The sequence below is a fragment of the Megalobrama amblycephala genome, linkage group LG1, assembly GCF_018812025.1.
Source record: "Megalobrama amblycephala isolate DHTTF-2021 linkage group LG1, ASM1881202v1, whole genome shotgun sequence".
Lineage (NCBI taxonomy): Eukaryota > Metazoa > Chordata > Actinopteri > Cypriniformes > Xenocyprididae > Megalobrama > Megalobrama amblycephala.
In genome coordinates this window covers 6,950,380-6,972,430 of record NC_063044.1, presented here as the reverse complement: position 1 = coordinate 6,972,430, position 22,051 = coordinate 6,950,380, and the positions used below count along the sequence as shown (strand labels likewise).

Here is a 22,051-nt window from a genome sequence, read left to right as displayed (position 1 = left end):
TGATGCAAAGCGTCTGAACATTCCTACCTCTAGGGCATTTCATATAGGCTACTATATTTGTTATATTATAGAGCCTAAATGTTGATGTGCAGTTGACAAACTATACATCATTAAAAAGATCTAAGACTCAAGCTTCACATTTTGACTCTGAAATCTTATATTGACCATAATTTCTTAATATGCTTAAAAGCATGCACATTTGGAGAAATATTGATGGATTCTCATATGTTTATATCAATTTTCTATACAGAGGAGTAATATTTATTATTCTATATTTATTGTCATCATTATGAGCGCTGGATGCCTTGTTTTTAATTCATACTTGAGCCAGAGGGCGCTCTGCCCCTTTTGTCCACAAATGCCTCAGTAAAAGAAGAGGCATATCATGTGACAATCAAGGAACTAACAGAGGCAAGAGATCGCTAAATATGGCTATTCAAAACACTTTTGAAGACAATAAATACACGATTGAGATGACGAATGCATGTATTGACTGAATTTACGCTTGAATAGCGCTGGCTCCGTGGGCGTGGCCGCATTAGCGGATAATGAGCTGAATCACAGACTTCTGACATGGCTCTCTTTTCATACAAATTACATAAACACAGAAGGTTTGTTTTCGATTTGACTTATATGTTTTAAAACCTGACATCTTAACGTTTTTTTAGACATAAGTGTAATTTTTTTGTCATTAGTATTCACTAAGTTACAGTTCATTTTCTAAGAACTATCAGATTGGACTTCGTTCAGAGGGAGACGAGAGATCACGCATCATGTTAGTTTTCTTTATTGTACAAAAAGCACAACATTTTGTTTTTACTCTGAGTGTACACAAATGAAAGAAGATATTCCACAGATTAAAATGGTGTATAACTCTTAATTGTATGTGCAACATTGACGGAGTATTTTGAGTCTCTTTCACACTGATAAGAAAAAACCACGGTGGTATCGCCGGCGATACCCTCAGACCTCAGAGTGTTAAGGTAGTCAGGGCGGATCTCATCCACCCCTGGTGCCTTGCCACTGGGGAGCTTCTGAACTACCTCGGTGACGTCAGCTTGGGTGATGGACGAGTCCATCTCTGAGTCCCCGGCCTCTGCTTCCTCAGAGGAAGACGTGTCGGTGGGGTTGAGGAGATCCTCGAAGTATTCCTTCCACCGTCCGGGGTAGTATTCCTTCCACCGTCCGGGGTAGTATTCCTTCCACCGTCCGGGGTATCCCTAGTTGAGGTCAACAACTTCTCCCCTCCACTGTAAACAGTGTTGGTAGGGCACTGCTTCCCCCTCCTGAGGCGCTGGATGGTTTGCCAAAATCTCCACAAGGCTGACCAATAGTCCTTCTCCATGGCCTCGCCAAACTCCTCCCAGACCCGAGTTTTTGCCTCCATAACTATCCGGGCTGCAGTCCGCTTGGCCTGTCGGTACCCGTCAGCTGCCTCAGGAGTGCCACAAGGCAGCCAGGCTCGATAGGACTCCTTCTTCAGCTTGACGGCATCCCTTACTTCCGGTGTCCGCTACCGGGTTCGGGGATTGCGAGCCCAAACCCTGGGCCTGGCTCCAGGGTGGGGCCCCGGTTGCGCCATACCGTATACCGTATGATACCATACCGGCGATGTAACGGACCTTGTTTTTTTTAAACTTATCATAAGGGGCTTCTGAACCGCTCTTTGTCTGACCCGTCACCTAGGACCTGTCTGCCTTGGGAGACCCTACCAGGGGCATATAGCCCCTGACAACATAGCTCCTAGGATCATTCGGGCACTCAAACCCCTCCACCATGTTAAGGTGGCGGTTCAAAGAGGAGATTTTATAAGTGATTTCCATGTTCAGATAATATTAATTTTGGGAGCTTTCAATGTTCATGTGTGTTGTCCTTCCAGACCAGAGTTTAGTCATCTATTAGTCATTTGGTCTATCATGGTGTGTTGTGTCAGCAATTTGCACACTGTATTTTCTGAGCACAAGACTGTTTTGTTTAACCCTACTTTTTCTTAATGGTCAGGCTAATGATGGTACTGTTGCTGTTAAATCTCGGGTGCTAGATGTTTTTCAGTCCTTGTTCTGGTATGGGACCTGAGGAGTTGAGTATCCAGTTTAACTCTTCATGTTCTGATGTTTTGAATTCTGTGGCTCCTTTGAAATCTAGGAAGAAGAAAGTCAAGACTCAGCCCTGGTTGAACAGCAATAGCAATACTCTTAGGCAAGAGTGCAGGAGGGCTGACCGTTAATGGCTCAAAGATAAGTTACAAGTCTCGTATAAATCTTTGAGAGATTGTTCGATGAAGTTTCAAAAAGTAGTTAAATTAGCTAGATCAAACAGGTTTTTTGACATTACTTCAAAGAATTATCATAATTCAAAAATACTCTTTTTTACTATTACAGTACTTTAACCAGTTGTCCCTCCTTCAATTTCTTTTTCTGTGGACACATGTGAAACGTAAAAATTTTTACTGGTAAGATTGTTGGAATTTGCTCTCAGATTTCATCTGTTAGTAACGATCCTGCTACTTTTGTTGCTCCTTTGAAAAAATTGAGTTTTGTTCCTGTGTCTCTGTCACAACTTCAAGACATAGTTGCACAAATGAAGCCTACTTGTTCCTCATGTGATGTTATCTCATCTGCTTTAGTTAGGAGGTGGTGGACTCAAATAGTCCAAGCGTGTTATCAATTGTCAATAGTTGTGAATCTTGATGCCTATGACATGAATAACTTTTGTCCTATTTCAAAATGATCTTTTATTTCAAAGATAATTAGAGAAAATTGTATTTGTACAATTGAATGTTAGAAATAATATCTCGATAGATTTCAATCAGGCTTCAGAGCTGGTCATAGCACAGAGCTCTATTGAGGGTTTCAAATGATATTTTATTAAATGTAGATTCAGGTAGTCCTGTTGTTCTATTGTTAGATCTCAGTCCTGCTTTCAATATAGTCGATCATGTTAAGATTTTTGACAAGCACAGTATAAATTACCATCTGTATGCTGATGATTCCCAAATTTACTTCTCTATAAAACATGGGGAGCTATCTTCTCGAGTCTTTCTTTAACTGTTTGGCTGATGTGAAGTGTTGGTTGGCAAACAACTTTCTCCAACTGAATGAAGACAAGTCAGAGTTTGTTGTCTGAGGATGTGATATGGATTCTAATAACAACCTGTTATTGCTTCCTGGGGAAAAACTTTCTTTTGTGAAAAATCTTTATTTTTGACTGAGCTTAAATTTGATCATCAAATCTTAGTTCAATAGCCAAGTTGATGTCCATCCTCTCTTTCAAAGATTTGGAGAAGGTTCTTCGTGCCTTTGTGTCTTCTCGTTTGGATTATTGTAACTCTTTGTATCTGGTGTGAGTCGTCTCTCTCGTCTGCAGCTGGTTCAGAACTCTTTTAACTGGTACCAAAAAAACCCCACCATATTACTCCTGTATGGATTTCATTACATTGATTATCAATTTGATCCAGAATCCAGAATAAAGTGTTGTTGTACGTTTACAAATCTCTCCATGGCTTGGCACCAGAGTATATTTCTGATTTTATTAGTTTACATAAACCGTTGAGATCTCTTCGCTCCAATGATCAGTCTTGTCCGGCAGTTTCTCTAGGGTCATTTCAGTGGGTGTTAAAAATTTATTTATTTTCCTTAGCTTTTAATAATGTGTTGTAAACTGTATGTATTTGTTTATTTTTTGCCATTTTCATGTACAGCACTTTGGTACCCACTGTGGTTTCTAAAAATGCTCTAGAAATAAAGTTGAGAGTGGCATATTTAATCTAGATGTGTATATCAGAGGTAAAACAGAACTTAAAATCATTGTTTAACTTTATTACTTTGCTTACGCCCAATTTATTTTTTATAAATCCTGATATATGTGTGGAAAATGCATAACCACATTTTAATGCCTTTCTTGTGCGTACACAATGTTTATACATCAGGCCCCAGAGGTGTAAACAGTTATCTGTCTCCCTCATCTACTAATGATGCGAGGGGTGGCAAGCATAAATTGAATTGCATCGTAATCAGTTATTTCATTGGACCTCTCTCGTTTTTGCATGTGCTCAATTTCTTTGTATGACAGCCTGGCCTAAAATGATATCACACAATTAAACACAAATAAAACAACTGACTCCAAGCACAACTACACAATATTCTTACAAAATCTTTGACATTTTTAATATTTGAATATAGGGTGAATATTAGGGCTGTGAATCTTGGGGTAGACAGCGAATTGATTCGATTCAGGAATCACAGGTGTTCGATTTGTTCTCGAATGATTTTTATCAAATTCAGAACAATTCTATTCGAGACGATTCACATTAAAATTCGATGCGATTCGATTAATTTGATTCTGCATTTTTATATGCATTTATATGCAACTATTTAAACAAGTTATGAAGTCAAATATTGAGCTTCCACCAGACCGCCTTCCTTATTCAAGTTACGAAGAAGGTGTAAACTGGCATGGTGTCAATTACACTTTTTCCATAAGCTGAAAAGAGAAGACATGGGACGTAGCGTAAGCTTTGAGAACTGCAAGAGTTTTACACTTTTAACATTTAAGAGGCTGTTGTGTCAACCTTGATTTATTGCAATATTGAGCTGTTCAATTTTATTTAGATTTTAGAAAATAAACATGATTTCCATTAATCAAATATTTTTTTTCTTATTTTCACTGGCATTTCTGGACTAGTGCATCTTTGAGCCTAAATTCAGCATGAGTAAAATACTTAAGTACAGTTAATATCAGATACTCCAAGACTTTTACTCAAGTTGTCTTAGAAATGGTCACTTGTAATGGAGTAATTTTCATTATAAGGTATCTGTACTTTTATTCAAGAATTGTTTTCAGGTACTCTTTACACATCTGCTCTTTCCACAGCAACGACTTCAAAAAGTTCAGTTCTCTTTCAAGTGAATCCTCATGTGGACCTTAAGGTTACCTTTATATATGAAACTCTTTCCACACTGATCACATGTAAATGGCTTCTCTTTAATGTGAATTCTCCTGTGTTCCCTAAGGCTTCCTTCCCGTGTGAAGCCATTCCCGCACAGAGTGCAGGTGTAAGGCTTTTCTCCAGTGTGAGTGCTCATGTGGTCTATAAGGTGTCCTTTTCGACTGAAACTCTTTCCACACTGTTGGCAGGTGTAAGGCTTTTCTCCAGTGTGAATTCTCATGTGGACTGTAAGGTTTCCTTTCTCACTGAAACTCTTTCCACACTCTTGGCAGGTGAAAGGCTTTTCTCCAGTGTGAATTCTCATGTGAATTTCAAGTTTTCCTTTATTACTGAAATTCTTTCCACACTCTTGACAGGTGTAAAGCTTTTCTCCAGTGTGAATTTTCATGTGGGCTGTAAGGCTTCCCTTTTGACTGAAACTCTGTCCACATTGTCGGCAGATATATGGCTTTTCTCCAGTGTGAATTCTCATGTGGCCTATAAGGCTTCCTTTATGACTGAAACTCTTCCCACATTGTTTGCAGGTGAAAGGCTTTTCTCTAGTATGGACTCTCATGTGGATTTTAAGGCTTCCCTTTTGACTGAAACTCTTTCCACATTGTCGGCAGGTGAAAGGCTTTTCTCCAGTGTGAATTCTCATGTGGCCTATAAGGCTTCCTTTATGACTGAAACTCTTTCCACATTGCTGGCAGGTGAATGGTTTCCCTCCATTGTGAATTCTCATGTGGACTTTAAGGTGTTTTTTGTGTGTGAAACTCTTAGTTCTTGTCTTTTGAACTCCTTTTTGTGGGGAAACCTGTGTTGATCTTTCCCCATTCATGAAATCATGATGTTCATCGTAATATTCTTTCTCTTCTTCCCTTTCATTAGGTTCATGACTCACTTCTTTCAGTGACATTAGGACTAGGACAAAAATAGACATAAAACAATTTAGACATTTAAAGCATCAAAACCAACAACGTGTATGTTCTATACCCTATCCTATCCTACCTTATCCAATCCTATGGATCAGGGATGGGCAGGTTTGGTACTGGAGGACCACTGTCTTTCATCCCTAATCAAATACACCTGCCTGTAATTTTCAATCATTCCTGAAGACTTAAGGCCGATTTATTTCTGTGTCACGTGTACACTGTAGGCTGCGAGTACCACGCGTAGCCTGATGTGCAACATCTCTGTGCTATAATGTAACGCATCAATTCTACACAGACCACAAGTGCTGTGATTGGTCTGTTAGAACCCCTCCCTCAGGTCAAAAGATTGGTGTGGAGCAATCGGAGAAGAGCGAGTGTGTGGCAAGGGGGGCGTGGTTCAGCAGCGGGAGAGAGAGGCAGGAGACGAGCGGTGCGTAAGTAGGTCAAGTGCAAATGATAAACACCTGTGTCTCATTGCAGTAAATGACATGGGGAGACCAGATAAAGCCACCAGGAAAAAGGAAGTGGCTGACAGAGAAGCTGTGCATCCTCCGGAGGTCGCATTCGAAGGTTGCATACTTCATTGAGGTTGTATCGTTTCAGAAAAGTTAGTAGGACTCTCCGAACGTGACCTTGGAATGCGTCCTTCTTTCGCAGGAATTCGGAGGATGCATGAGGTGTATTCTTCATTGCTGCAAATAGCCCACAATTCTTTGTGTCGCTGTTAACAGCCGTCATTTATTTGAAAAAATAAATAAATAAATGGTGGCGTCGGCAAATGTACATACACTGCATTCCAAATTATTATGCAAGTGACATATCAGTAAGATTTCAGTATAATAAATATTCAGATTTTAGTTTTTCTAAGAAAATGTTTGTTTGTTTATTTATCCATGTCTTTTTAGATAACTGTATCAATCTCAGACAAAATAATTTGCCAGGTCTATGGAAACCCTACTTAGAGGTTGATCCACATTATTAAGCAAGTCACAGTTTTCATGCAATATGGGGAGGAAGAAAGATCTTTCTGAAGATGAAAAGCATGAAATGGTGCAATGTTGTGCAAAAGGCATGAAAACAACTAATATTGTGTGAAAACTGAATGGAGATTATCGAATTATCATAAGATTTGTGAGTGATTTAGAGCACAGCAGAACTCGGTCAGATAAAGGCCGAAAATTAAAAAATTAATTGTATTAAAAGGGCAGCTATAAAAAAGCCAGTGTTGAGCAGCAAACAGGTATTTGAAGCTGCTGGTGTCTCTGGATTCTCAAGAAACTCTTCATGCTGGCTGGCAGTTGTGCGTAAAGATGCATTTTAGACACCACTAACCAAACCTGGTAAAAGTTACACTAAACCATGTCAAATTATCCATTACTCCTATTTTTTCTGTAATTTAATTACAGTTACTTCTGATGTAATTAAACTAAATACTGTGTTTAGAACAATTATATATATATAATACAATAGTGGATTTAACATCAAAATTATAGCTGTCAATACATTAAATTTTAATCGCAATTAATCACGATTAATCTCACACTTATTGTGAAAATCAGATTGAAGTGTGATTCTCACAAAACTGTATTTTTCATCTTTTTAAGGTAAATTTAGGTGTCTTTTCAAAAAGAGGACACTTGCAGACTCCAAAAGGACAGTTGGGTAAAGTTGGTTTTATATTCGCACATTCTGACTTCTGATAAATTCAGACTTTCCAATAAATGTGCAATAAATTAATGTTTGCGAATTTTAAGCAGTGACATGATATTGACAACCAACGATTGTCAACTTACAACATTTTTCACAGTCGATAAAAATAGGCAAGTATTGTTTTAATGGCATATTTACTTGTGAATGTCCAATGTAGTGTGATTAACAAGGCTATTGAATATGGATGTCCGAATGTGCGAATATAAAACCAACTTTATCCAAGTCCAAAAGGACAACAAATCACCAAATGCTATGAGTTCAAATAATTCATACATTTATGTACACTAAAGCACCCCCACAAAAAAACACAGCAAAACTCGTTTGAGAATTCACAGAGTATAGTGTAGCAACAGAAAAGAGCTTGTTTACATTTTAGACCAGTCCAGTTACAATACTGAACAGAACCACATGGAGATAAAAAAAACCCTAAACCAACTGCCTTGACCTGCATATATACTGAAACACAGAAACATGCACAGGACAAATCCAAACATTGTCCTGAATGTGTGTAAAACAGCGTGAATGTACTGAAATGTGCCTGTGCAGAAATACAACATGAGGTCAGTGCGTCAAGAGAGAGATGATTCAAATGATATTTGATCATTATTTTTAATAATGATCAAATAACTGAGTTCAGCTGTGAGAATAAAACCAACCTGTTTGTTCATCAGTTTCTTCATGTTTCACATTGAATGTTTCTTCAATCTTCATGTCTTCAGACTCATCTTTAATAATTATCTTCATATCTTCACTTTCCTCTTTAATAAACGCCATCTTTAAGAAGAGAATTAAAGTTCTAAGTCTTCAATGACCTGTTCAATGACTCAAAACTAACGCTGCAAATTAATAAACTTAATATTTAGACATTTATGATCTACATTTGGTATTTAAAGGATTATAGATTATATTTAAACGATTACTCTTTGATGAAAACGTGATTAGTTAGTTTGTTAGTGTTTGTTGTTCTTGTTCATGTTCACTGTGAGCAGCACGAGTCGCGATTCACTGAATCATTTCTCAAAGTGTTTGATTCAATTGACTCGGAGTTGAAAAGTTCAGTTTCTCCATCATTACTCTCCAGAGACTGAACTCGTGTTCATGATAAACTGATTTATGATATATAGAGAGAGAAATGAGACGCAGGTTTACTGTTTCTCATCAGTGGATATTACTCACACAAATATCCTTCATTACAGTTAGATAAATAATCACAATGTTACATTAAATAGTAAATAAACTCATTTCACATCGCTTGTAAAACTATTAAAACTACAAAACTGTTTCTGGCGATTAAAACAGCTTAAATTCTTAAAACAAACCTTTATTCAGCAGAATCACAGCAGATGTAGGAGCGCGGCGCAGTCTTATGACGTCACGTCGCCACTTCAAAATAAAAGTCATGCATTGTCTACAATCACAGAAGTGCATAGAAATCCAACTATTTTACCAGATAATTTTTATATATTAAAATTAAAACAGTGACAAATGTGGTACAAACAATGTTTAAAAGGTTATGAGTTCATTCATGTGTCCGAACTGAAACACATTAAAAGTCAGTGTTTACAAGTATGTATATATACAGGGTGTGACTTGTGAAAAAAACAGAAAAAGGGATGTTTTGAAAAGGTTTTTTTTTTTTTTTTGAAAATTTGTTAAAAACCACAGTGGAGCTATATAGCTATTTTTTGGCAGGTGTTACAGAAACATTTTTACAAAAAATCTTCTGATTTAACCTTGAGGGATTGTTCTTATGACAAACGGTACAGGTTCCTTCGCTTACCAACAGACGAGGAATACAGAAGATTGTGGCTGAAAAACCTAAACTTGAAGAGACCACCCAAAACACTGTACATGTGCTCATTTCATTTCGTCAACAAAAAACTAACAGAGGAAAACCCGCATCCTACTTTGTGGTTGGGCTATGAAAGACCACCCAAAAAAAGTAAAGTGATAATGTCTCTAACGCCCTAATAATTGTGAACTGTATTTGTACTGTCAGATGAGCTTGACTAGATGGATTGGGATGAGGAGCCGTGCTCTGTGATGCCCAAACACAGTGGTCAGACCCAGAGATAGAGGACCACACCTATTCAAGAGGGCCTACCATCACCTGCAGAATGAGTGCTCCTCCACTGCCAGCATTAGGCCGTTGCAGATAGTATTTTGAAGAGTGATGCAGACTATCTCTTGTATACAGGGATTCCACTCATTCAGTTTAAAACCCTTGTATCCTGCCTGCAAGTATTTGCCCCTACTTCACCATTCATGTCGATTGTGGACCAGCTAAGGCAAAACTTTGTCATGGCTGATTTAGCACGACAATTTAAAACATCAGGTCAGGTCAGCAAGACTGGTGGAATCTGGACAGACATAATGTCTGAACACACCAAGGATCTTGTTATGTGGTTGCATGATATGTGGTCGTGAAACAATCAAAGCGATGTTGCCACAAGCATTTAAAGGACACTTTTCAAACACAACCTGTGTAATTGATTGTCTTGCAGAAAGCCAAAAACCTGGACCCTAGAAGTGCATCATACAGTCACTACTATGCCAACAACACTGTGAAATATTTAGTGGCAGTTTCTCCCTCTGGAGTAAACATGTTTATTTCAGATGCGTACAGTGGCAAATGCAGTGATAGGTACATAAAGTTCCCGGTATACTTCAAACGAAATCGAAGAACGAACTGATGTGACGTCATTTTGAACAAAATCAGGCCAAAACGTGTTCTTTTTGGAAGTTCAAAACAGCTTGCCAAAGCGAACTTCATAGGGAGCAATGACACTTCCTCTCTCAATATCCATAAAGGTACTAAAAACATATTTAAATCAGTTCATGTGAGTACAGTGGTTCAATATTAATATTATAAAGCGACGAGAATATTTTTGAAGTGCCAAAAAAATCAAAATAACAACTTATTTAGTGACGGCCGATTTCAAAACACTGCTTCAGGAAATGTCATTGCTGCTTATGAATGCCTCACAGAGCCATTGGATTTCAACTAAAATGTCTTAATTTGTGTTCCAAAGATTGACGAAGGTCTTACGGGTGTGAAACAACATGAGGGTGAGTAATGATGACAGAATTTTCATGTTTGGGTGAACTAACACTTTAAGGTCAATCAGCTTTCACTATCACTTCAGTGTGTCATCAGATCTGCACTCGGTTGGTCAATGAAACATAAATTATCAAGTTATAAATTTTGTTTTGATCATTACTAATTTACATATCAGCCTCCCATTTCCGCACAAACCATGCTGCATGCCTATTTATCTAAATGTACAGTAAACAGACTTAACATTCACTGTTTCAGCAGATTCTTCTCAGAGTTATAAAAAGATTAAAATTCAGATCCCCAATCCCTGTTTAAAAAGCATAACTCACAAACACAAGAAGAATATTGGCTCTGCACTCAAGCTTAAGCTCTGTTCACACCGCCAGCGACTTTTTCGCTGCATGTCACTAGTCTCTGCACTGTGAAGTCACTTGTGGGCGTTCCTAGTGCTGTCGCTCTAATGTCATTGGTAAAAATAAGAAATCATTCTAATTTGACTAGGAATTAGGTTTAAAGTAATTAAAAGTAGAGTGTTGTGACCACAGAGCTCAGTGCATTAAACCTTATACAATTGTCTTGTCCCTAATAATCAACACAATGCAGGGAAACTGTAATATGAACTGTAACAGTGCTAAACTGCTCACAACATCATATAATTAACAACACAAAATGTATTAATCAAATTCACAAGACTGCCGACAGTTTCTTTTCCACGCATTGTTTTATTATATCCATGCATGTACAGTGAAATCGTTCCGGAACTATTCCTGTCTGTCTTGCCTGCACTCGAGATGGTGACGTGAGCTCCAGAGAGCCTTCACTACTATTGGTTGTGTCGCTCACAAAATGCACTCGTCATTTGCATAAAAATAGAGATTTCCTTACTTTCGTTGCGTGTCTCCCATCGCTGGACACGCCTACAACAGAAATGTTGGTGGGAAATTTATACTTTAAAACATGAAATTAAACCGCCAGTAGATGGTGGCATGTGACTGTCTTAATGAGTGAGCCATTGAATTATTTATTCAAACGATTCATTCAAAAGGCTGAATCAAGAATGACATTCTGTCGCCAACGGTCACTGTCGCTTTGTCACTGTGTGTCGCTTGTGGTCTGAACAGGGCTTTATACCAAAGAATATACACTGACAAGAAGCGACAATAGACAGTTCCATTGCAACACCAGCGCCCAGCTGAGAGCCAGGAGAGAACTAAACATTCAAACATCTGCATACACTTTAGGCCTGTGATATTAAGCTAATTTTATTTTTGATTTCGATTTTGGCTTCCAAGGATCATCTGTAAGACGATATTTGTGGTAAAACTGTTAAACTAGCCGCATTTTGTCTAGCACAATTTCCTTCCCTCACTAGTCTCTGGTGCGTTCATCTTGTAAAGTGAGTTATTTACTGTTGATATACAGTTATGAGAAAGTTTAGCTTGTAATCTGGCATTTAATTGTTGAGTGTTGACATTATTGTAACTAATTTAAGCAACTAATTAAGCATGTTTAACTAGCGTGCATGAACTATCTGTTCATGCATGTGTATATTTACATCTGTCGTCAGATTATACGATCACTTTGATTATACTGATGTCGTCTTCTGTTGAGGGAAATCGTTATTCATGTTTTAGATGCAAGTATTTTAGATGCAAGTATACTTGCAAGTAAATTGCAAGTATACATGCAAGTTGAAGATTATAGTTAAATGGTTAATCATGGAGCTATAGTATTTCACTTAATGTTTTATTAACAAAATTCTGGAGGAGCAACGTTCAAAAAATCTGGCTAATCATCACGTCACTTTAGCCAGCTGTTAGCAATTAGTAATCGACATATCTACCCAATCAGCATGAGTGAAAGTATATATTGTCATGTATCCTGCACCTGCTGTTTCCTGCTACTCCCCACCTGAGGTCACCGGTTTACCATTGTCACCTTTGCATGGCACACAGGCGGTGCGTTCCAAACGGGATATATCGCCCTCCGAAGGGCACTTCGGTGAAAATAACCATGGCCTCCATAATGAAGGGTCGTTCCAAACCGAAGTGCTCAAAACTGGCCAAAGGGTACAAATGATGGACACTTTGGGCCCCCATGATCCTTTGCACAGGGAAGTTGTTTGACGTCACAGAATGGGTACAGGGGACTCAGAGTTAGATTTTACCTATAAATGTATGCATAGCATTTTTCTATACTACTGTAATATTTATACAAGTAAGATTTGGTACATTAACATGGTCAAAACGACATTGCACTTCCACAAAAATACTTTATAGCTCCCTTAATCAGTCCATTTAAATGTTTCAAATTCATAGATACAATATACAATATGGTGCGATAAACCAAAAATAAATAAATACAGTTGTGGCCAGAATTATTAGACCCCTTCATAAATATGATCAAAGATGACTCTAAAAATAAATCTGCATTGTTTATCCTTTTGATCTTTAATTCATAAAATTAGCAAAAATCTAACCTTTCATTGAAGGAAAAGAATTGAAAGTGGGGGAAAATAACATTAAGAAATAAATGTTTTTCTCCAAAACACATTGCCCACAATTATTAACACCCCTAGAATTTTTTATGAGTAAAATATCTCTGAAGTATATTCCCATTCATATTTAAATTTTTTTAGCTCACCGGGGTGATTATGAACATGAAATTGGCCAGCCATGACTTCCTGTTCCACAGGAGTATAAACATGAGGAAACACAAAGGCCAAATTCCCTTAATCATTCATCACAATGAGAAAAAACAAAGAATATAGTTCTGATGTGTAACAAATGATTGTCGAGCTTCACAAAATAGAAAGTGGCTGTAAGAAAATAGCTGAAGCATTGAAAATGCCCATTTCCACTATCAGGGCAATAATTGAGAAGTTCCAATCAACTAAAGATGTTACAAATCTGACTGAAAGAGGACATGTGTCTAAATCATCCTAATGTGTGGTGAGGAGGAAAGTTTGAGTGGCCAAAGACTCTCCAAGGATCACAGCTGGAGAATTGCAGAGATTAGTTGAGTCTTGAATCTCAGAAAGCCTAAAAATTTTTTATCAAAAGCACCTACATCCCCACAAGTTGTTCGGGAGGGTTTCAAGAAAAATCCTCTGCTCTCATCCAGAAACAATCTCCAGCTTATTCAGTTGTCAGACAAGACTGGAACTTCAAACGGGACAAGCTTCTATGGTCAGATGAAACTAAAACAAGAGCTTCTTGGCAGCAAACCCACCAGATGGGTTTGGTGCACACATGGATAAAAAGTGCCCCATGCCCACGGTCAAATATACTGCTGGATCTTTAATGTTGTGGGCCTATTTTTGTGCTGGAGGTCCTGGACAACTTGTTCAGATATATCGTATCATGGATTCTATCAAATACCAACAGATAAAAAATCAAAACCTGACCACTTCTGCTAGAAATCTTATAATGGGCTGTGGTTGGATCATCCGTCGGGACAATGATCCAAAACAAACATCAAAACCAGCACAAAAATGGGTCACTGAGCACAAAATGAAGCTTCTGCCATGGTCTTCCCAGTTCCCTGACCTGAACCCTAAAGAAATGAGTGGAGTGAACTGAAGAGAAGAAGCACCAACATGGAGCTGGGAATCTGAAGGATCTGGAGAGATTCTGTATGGAGGAATTGTCTCTGATCTCTTCTCAGGTGTTCTCCAAACTCATCAGGCATTATAGAAGAAGACTCAGAGCTGTTATCTTGGCAAAAGGAGGTTGCAAAAAGAATTGAATAAAAGGGTGCTAATAATTGTGGGCAACGTGTTTTGGAGAAAAACATTTATTTCATAATGTTATTTCCCCCCCACTTTCAATTCTTTTCCTTCAATGAAAGGTTAGATTTTTGCTAATTTTATAAATTAAAGATCAAAAGGATAAACAATGCAGATTTATTTTTAGAGTCATCTTTGATCATATTTATGAAGGGGTCTAATAATTCTGGCCACAACTGTATATAAACTAACGTTAAAAAAAGGTGCAGCTTGCACAATCTACTCCTCCTTGATTGTCATGTTAAGATGACACAGAAGTGCATTCCAAAAAATAGTTTTTTTGATCCCTACACCCTTCATACCTTCAAAGCTCTCAGTCACAGAGGTGATGAACAGCGCTTTTGTGACATTTGAATTCTCCACTGTAATGAGATCTCATGTGAACAAATTTTCCATTTGTACTAGTAGATCACAGCAAAACAATCCACATGTGTCAGGAAAAAACACTGGATCCAGTAGCGAGTGTTAACAGTTTATTAATCCACAAAAACAGGGCAAGATGGTCAGACACATGCAAGATGACAGGCTTTAGGTGGCAACAAGACTGCAGCAGGCTGAGATCCACACAGGCAGACGGCAGTCCAGAGAAACACGGTTGGATGAGAATCCCCACTCGAACAAAACAAGCTCTGGAGCTCCTCCACCGGAGCAGGCGGATTAATGGTGGAATAAAAAAAACAGGTTTTATTTTAGAAACATGAAAGGTAGGGTGATTTCTCCTGTACGCCGGAGGAAGTTTGAGATGGACTGCCACTGGACTAAGAATTTTAATGACAGTAAATGGGCCGATGAATTTGGGAGCTAATTTATTACACATGGAGTGGAGAGGAATATTTTTGGAAGAAAGCCACACTTTTTGACCCACAACATAGACAGGAGGCTTTGACCGGTGGCGATCGACCTGAGCCTTAGTGCGCGCTCCCACTTGGAGGAGAGTCTCTCGGGCTCTTCTCCAAGTAAGACAGCACCTCTGGATGAAGGCGTGAGCACAGGGGACCGCAACTTCGGACTCCAGACTAGGAAACACAGGTGGCTGGTAACCTAAGCTACACTCAAACGGAGAAAGGCCCGTGGATGACACTGGTAACGAGTTATGTGCATACTTTACCCATGAGATGCAACACTCTTTCAAGGTCCTGGTTGGCCCGCACAGTTTGGCTGCTGCTCTGAGGATGAAAACCAGAAGACAGACTGATACTCACACCCAGTAAACGACAAAACTCTCTCCAAAATTTGGATACAAATTAGGGCCCCCTGTCAGAAACCACATCCATTGGGAGGCCACGGATGCCCCAGCACCACTTGAACCAAGGCAGTGTCAGTAAAATAGAATTTAATTCTCTCCGTGTGGTTGCCGGGTGTGGTGAGACTCACCAGCCCCGTGGAATGAGTAATGGGTGACAGCGGCTGTCCACCCAGAGCATTGATGGATATCAGATGAGTAAGATGAGTAATGAGTAAGTGAATCCACAGGAATGTTGAGCTTTTAAGTCAAGTTAATGTCCATAAAGTTGCCCTCCGCTCCGGAGTCCACGAGGGCTTCACACCTATGACTCCCACCACCCCACTGCAGTCTTACCGGGAGGAGAGTCGCAGCAAACGAGGGGCCGACCGTATCAACAGCCGCGCTGGAACACTCCCTTTCCACAGCAGACATCCGACTGTTATAAGCACGCTGATCTCGACGCTGCAGCCGCGTATCCACCCAGATTGCCAGATCAATCAATTCGTCTAATGTAGTAGGCAAATCCAGCGTGTAGATCTCATTCATCTGGATACGGTCGACCAGCCCATGCAGAAAGATATCCCACTGTGCCTCCGCGTTCCAATTGCACTCTGCCGCCAGAGTTCGGAATTCAATGGAATAGTCCGTAACAGTTCTCTCTCCTTGACGGAGGTCCACCAATGCTTGTGCCGCCTCTCTCCCAGAGACCTAGCGATCAAACACTTTCTTGATCTCTGCATTAAAATACTGAAATGATGCACAACACGGATGACGTCACTCCCAAACTGCCGTTCCCCACAGCGCTGCTCGTCCCGATAATGTTATCACAAATGCCACTTTCGACTCCTCTGAGGGAAATAATGACGGCTAGAGAACAAAAAACAAGGAACATTTAGTCCGAAAGGAGCGGCATAATTGTGGCTCACCAGAATATACTGTGGGGGCTGGCAATTGAGGCTCCGTGGCTCAGACAGAGTGATCACCAGATGGAACCGGGGATGGTGGGCTGGGCACAGTGGGAGTGTGCAGCAACTACAGCCACCCAAAAAGGCCTCTCCCAGCATCAGATTCAAACCATATTCCATATTAAAGAATCCCAACAAACACTTGTCAGCTAGTTTCAGCTCCAGCTTGTTCTCTCACACATACCTGCAAGCCACCATATCCAACTCAACTAATACCATTATTCCAATACAGTGGAATTTTTCTATCATTGCCGCAGCAGTGATGTTCCCTCGGCTCCTGCAGGAGCTCAGTTATTCTGGCCAATTCCTCCACTGCTGCAGCAGTGATGTTACCTCGACTCCTGCAGGAGCTCAGTTCCTCTGGCCAATTCCTCCACTGCCGCAGCAGTGATGTTCCCTCGGCTCCTGCAGGAGCTCAGTTATTCTGGCCAATTCCTCCACTGCCGCAGCAGTGATGTTACCTCGACTCCTGCAGGAGCTCAGTTCCTCTGGCTATTCTCTCCACTGCCGCAGCAGTGATGTTACCTCGACTGCCGCAGGAGTTCAGCCCTGTCTAAACTCGCCTTGCCGTCACTGCTGCAGCATTGTTTTCATCAAATATGACGAGAACTTTCCCAGCCCTTCAAACTAACCCTCCAAAAAGCACAATCAGCCTATGCAGAGTAATTTTTGAGGGTCATCAGTAATGTTTCTGGCTGCTGTCCTGCATTGGTTTGCAATTTTTGGGGAGTACTCTGGGTTCGGGCCAAATACCGAGCTCGGAGCCCTCTCCTCAGACAGCACGCCAAATACAAGTACTGCTTCACATACTATTTGCTATCTGATTATTTGTAATATTCCACATTAAATGTATTATTGTTTGTTATATTGGACTGTTGAGGTGAATCTTCTGTAAGTGTGAATGTGTTTTTCAGTGAGGAATGAAACTGCAGGCGAGTTTCATCTGATAAATATGTCTAATTCACTAATAAAACACTGATTCAGATTTGATTCAGACTCAATCCAGCCTGAATGTGAACAGGCTCTCAGATCAAACATTAAAACATTTAATTCCAATATTGAATGATCATTGTTTAGATCAGCTGATTGGATTGATCACTTGTAACTTAATATAGAGTTTTTTTAAACGATTGCAGTTTTTTTTATTCCAGTGGATATAAAGTTCACATGCTTCTGCTTTAAGACTCATTTACACACTTAAAACAATATTTTATGTTTGTTTGTGAAACAGAGACATTTTCTTTTTTTACTCTTGACCTCCAGTGAGAAGAATGACATTAACTTAAATCCCATATTCCATGTTTTTATTTCAGACATTTCAGAGACCAACTTTCATCCAGATAATCCAGTGATCCGGAATCTTCTAATGGACAGAAATGGTTCTGGGAAAAGCTCATCTGGAAACACTATACCAGGGGCCAGTTGTTCAAAAAGTTTAATCTGGATCAGAATGATCTGGATTTGGAAATCCCATGTTTTACCATCCAGGATCAGGTAATCCATCTTACTTTTGTGCTGGATTTTCAAAGAAAAATTGGATAGATACACACTTTTCCAGATAACCAAATCTGGATTACCAGTACTCGACGGAGCCCCTAAAGGGACATGCTGATAGAAAGAATATGAGTTTTGAATTAAATATAATATTTTTTGTTGGATATTTACAGCTGTTTGAGGATTGTTTTATGGCACCAAAATCTCTTTTTAACTTTACAGTAGGTTACCGAAAGGCTGTAGGCTAATGTCTACTTCTAATTTATTACTTTTAACACTTAAACTAATGCAGCAAATTAGCTCAAAATAAATATGAATAATTAACCATAACTAGTTATAATTAATTATTAATATTTTAATCAGTTAATAAAATTAACTTAATGTAGTAAAATTAATATTAAAATCAATTAACCTGTTGTTCAATGAACACACAGTGTTAATTGTTTATTAATTCTAAGAAATGTTCATTTCCAGGTTATGGGAAATAACAATCTTATTCTACTAAAAGCCTGTAGTCAGGACCGACATGAATAGGGACTCCCGTATATGAGCGCAAAACACGGGCAACTTTACGTGTGACATGAACAAGACTTTATTAACTAGACTAAACACTTAAACTACTCTAACATTCACACACATACATGCATACAGTTTACCAAGAGAGAGAGAGAGCTAAAGCAGAGTACAGGAAGCAAGAGGTTACAGCATTGTTGGACATTTCAGCAGATCAACAGCCTTGAGCAAACCATCAGTTAGTTTTAACAGGCCCTTCTTTAAAAGGGGTAAGGATACTCAATGTATCCGATAATGAGACTAAGTTTGATACTTGCATGTTTTTCCAAGTTGAATTAAAACTGTCCTGATGCAATTTGTGGAGGCTCCTGTTGAATCTTTGCTGATATTGTCTTGATGAAAGAGAACCAGTTGGATTCAGAGGATCTTTGGTGAATGGAAGGTCTAGGCCGAGGCCTGGCACAAGCTTGGGGTTCCTTAGAAGCTTCTAGCTTCTTACAGCATCATCTCAGCATTGGTCAGTAAAAGAGAAGAAGAGGAGGAAGAGCAGGAAGAGAGGGAGTTCCTTGTGATCAGTGAATATAAGGGGTGAAGATGTCACACCCTCTTGAGGTGTCTGAGCCAATAAGGAGTTCCCCTTTCAGAGGGAAGTTTTACGAGTCTTTGTTCTGTAGCAAGATATTAGCATAAGACACTGGATTGGATGAATGAGAGAATAACCTTCTAGATTCCTATAATACTAACATGTCACAGAGTTAGTAACATGTAACATAAATTACCAAATAGGAAATTAAAGTTGGAGTCCGTAGATACCAAACATGCTGCCAATGTGATCTCAGTTAACTATACATTTGCAACTATGGAACATTAATACCAAAATAGTTCAAAAGAGAGAATTAATACATAGAATAAAGCCTATAAAAGGAAAGTCATGAGATGGGAAAATTGGATACATGTTTATACATTTCCCAAGTGGTTATATAGAGAATACATAGGATTAAGAGAGTTTATTTGTCCTTCTCAGGAAGAATGAGTCACTAGTCTCTACAGCATTCTTCTGGATCATAAAAGTACCATATAACTGTAACAGGACACCTAGGTTGGCCTGTGTGCTAGCTACACTTGGGATGCTGGTTGCAGTTTTAGGGGGATGAGTTCAGAGAACTTTGATAGTGAGAGTGAGCTTATGGGTAATTCATTAAATACAATGAATAATTGTGTGGCTGATTGGTCCAGACGCTACACTAATCAAGAGCAAAATAAAAATGTGTGTATGTATATTATATGATATAAAAGTTGTATTTTTTGACCAGTTTTAAAGTTTTATCACATTTTTGTTCCTGAAATCCACCCTTCTGTTGGGATCAGTATAATCCTGTTTTTTGGGATCAAAGTTATCCAAATCCTACTGACAAGTTTTGAACAACACAAACTGAAGTTCCCTTTCGAAGGGAACTCCACTCTGCGTTGACAGAACGCATTGGGGAAACCGTCACGTGACCCAGGTGTCGAAAGCACTATCCAACAACTCCAATTGCTATTGGCCGGCGACAGCCTATGACGTCATACGGCGCGACCCGGATGTATAAAGGGAGCACCTGGAGAGACAGTCACTATCTTTTTCGTCTTTCGGTCCTGTTCTGTCTGATTGCATCTATAACCAACTCCGGTAGGGTTTTTAATATATGCCTTACAAACGTTCATGAAATGTGTTTATCTGTGTCCCAGGGAAAAATTTGACACTTGATATACATATTTTTCTGGGCGTTTTCTGTCTGGAGAGGAGCACGCATACACAGTGCTTGAGGGCACTGCTGTATGTTTGTCTGTTGTTTACGCTGTTCTCGTTTGTCACTCTTCCCGAGGGAAGAGCTGTCTGCATCATTGCCTGTTGGTTCTGGCCCGTTTGTGCTGAGGCTTAACGGTGGCTGCAATCATAGGGCTCGCAGATGAGCTCGTTGGGAAGTTTGAGAAAGTTTTATTCTCTCTAACTTCCCCGTGGCGGGCGAGAATGAGTGGATGACGATGACGTTCGTGTTTGACGTCATCGCGTCCGGCGGCGAGCGCTCCTCTGGCGGGTGTATGCGAGCTGCTGTGTGTTTGGGACGCGCTTCTCGGCGGGCTGCAGCTGCCGGGAGAGTGCGTTAGGAAAGGGGCCGCGTGCGGACGGCTCGACGAGCGGTTCCTTTCTGTCTATTAATACAGCAGCTTCCATACTTTCCATTCCTTCGTTTGATCTCCGTGTTTGAGATCGGGAAGGCATGGAAAAACCCCTAGCCATTCAGTTTTGTATCTGAACCCAGACAGACGGGAGGGGGAGGAAGAGAGAGTGAGACGGGTGATCGATTGTAAACACTGTTGCGTTTGTAATCGATCCCCCAGCTATAGGGTGATTTATATCTACCCTCTCTTCTTCTTCCACCTCCTGTGTGTGTATATATGTATGCTTATATACATGTTTGTATATAGATGTGTATATGTGTATATATGTATGGACATATATCATGCTCAGATGCTTCTTATGGTCAGACTGATGGCTGGCCCATAGTCATTATTTCTATCAGCCTGCTGTTTCTGTTTGATAGTAAGAGGATCTTTTAGGCTTAAAAGAACCTTAGATTCCATCCTTTCATGTAAAAAAAAGGAGCATTAGGAGTTTTTGGTTTTTGAGCCGCAGGAGGGTCTATATTTTATTCATTTAAAATAAGACCTTATTTTCCTGTATAGGTTTCTGAGCATGTAGTCAAGAAAATTAGGGGATGGGCAGACTGAAGTTGATAGCAAAACTTGTCACTTCAGTTAATATGTAAATGTTTAGGTCGGTCTTAATCGGCCGCCTGACATTGTTTGCTTGTGAGCTTCACTTTCTTTCTCTTATCCATGAGATTTGGAGGTGAAGCCCGGGCTTCACTAGGCTTGTGGCCCTGTAAGAAGGCCCGTAGCTTAGCGGCTAGGCTAGAGCTAGGTTAGATGTGTTATTTACATAACCTTAATTATACTATCCCTTATTAGGTTGTATAGTTCCTAGTTCTGGCCTCCTCCCGAGGGAGTTGTTAGGCCATATGCCCATTATCCCCTATCTAAAATCTGTGCACGTTCAGGATAACACCTTTGAACAGTCAGGCCGGTGGCCGGCCCATGATGAAGCTTTTTCTGTAGGCCCGCCTTCTGGCTTGATAGTGAAAAGGTTCGTGAGGCTTTTGGAACCGGGGATATCATTCTTCTCCTTTGAAAGAACGAGGAAGGAATCTCTGGTCTTCGAGCCGCGGGAAGGTAAGACAAGGTCTGATTTAATCGCTTAAATGTTCGACCTTGTTTTTTTATTCCTGTGTTATTTCCTGGGTGTGTAACAGTAATAATGATAATGGGTTTTTTTTGGGCAAAAAAAAAAAAAAAAAAACTGGAGTGTTGAGACTGACTGAGCGAGCCACAGAATG

The 22,051-nt window shown here is 39.7% G+C and overlaps 2 protein-coding genes across 2 annotated transcripts in view; one reads left to right on the top strand and one right to left on the bottom strand.

Moving 5' to 3' along the window:
- Positions 1 to 22,051, top strand: part of LOC125242811 (NACHT, LRR and PYD domains-containing protein 12-like) — a 127,772-nt gene that overhangs the window by 96,363 nt on the left and 9,358 nt on the right. The window contains exon 10 of the mRNA XM_048151791.1: positions 17,921 to 18,101. Within this exon, the coding sequence (XP_048007748.1) occupies positions 17,921 to 18,101 (181 nt within the window). The remainder of the gene's footprint in view (positions 1 to 17,920; positions 18,102 to 22,051) is intronic.
- On the bottom strand, positions 866 to 8,606 carry LOC125243313 (gastrula zinc finger protein XlCGF8.2DB-like). The gene is made up of 3 exons (XM_048152840.1): positions 8,229 to 8,606; positions 4,934 to 5,851; positions 866 to 2,141 (listed from the first exon to the last, which is right to left on the bottom strand). Exons 1-3 carry the CDS (start codon positions 8,344 to 8,346, stop codon positions 2,038 to 2,040), a joined length of 1,140 nt encoding a protein of 379 aa, XP_048008797.1. The 5' UTR covers positions 8,347 to 8,606; the 3' UTR covers positions 866 to 2,037.

Bases quoted from the DNA above. Each gene is read 5' to 3' on its own strand.
- LOC125243313 (XM_048152840.1), bottom strand. From the start codon at position 8,346: ATGGCGTTTATTAAAGAGGAAAGTGAAGATATGAAGATAATTATTAAA. The intron at 5,852-8,228 runs GTTGGTTTTATT...TTTTTGTCCTAG, and splicing joins AGAAACTGATGAACAAACAG to TCCTAATGTCACTGAAAGAA. The intron at 2,142-4,933 runs GTAACCTTAAGG...TCTTCTTCCTAG, and splicing joins AAAGAGTTTCATATATAAAG to ATTTCAAAGGAGCCACAGAA.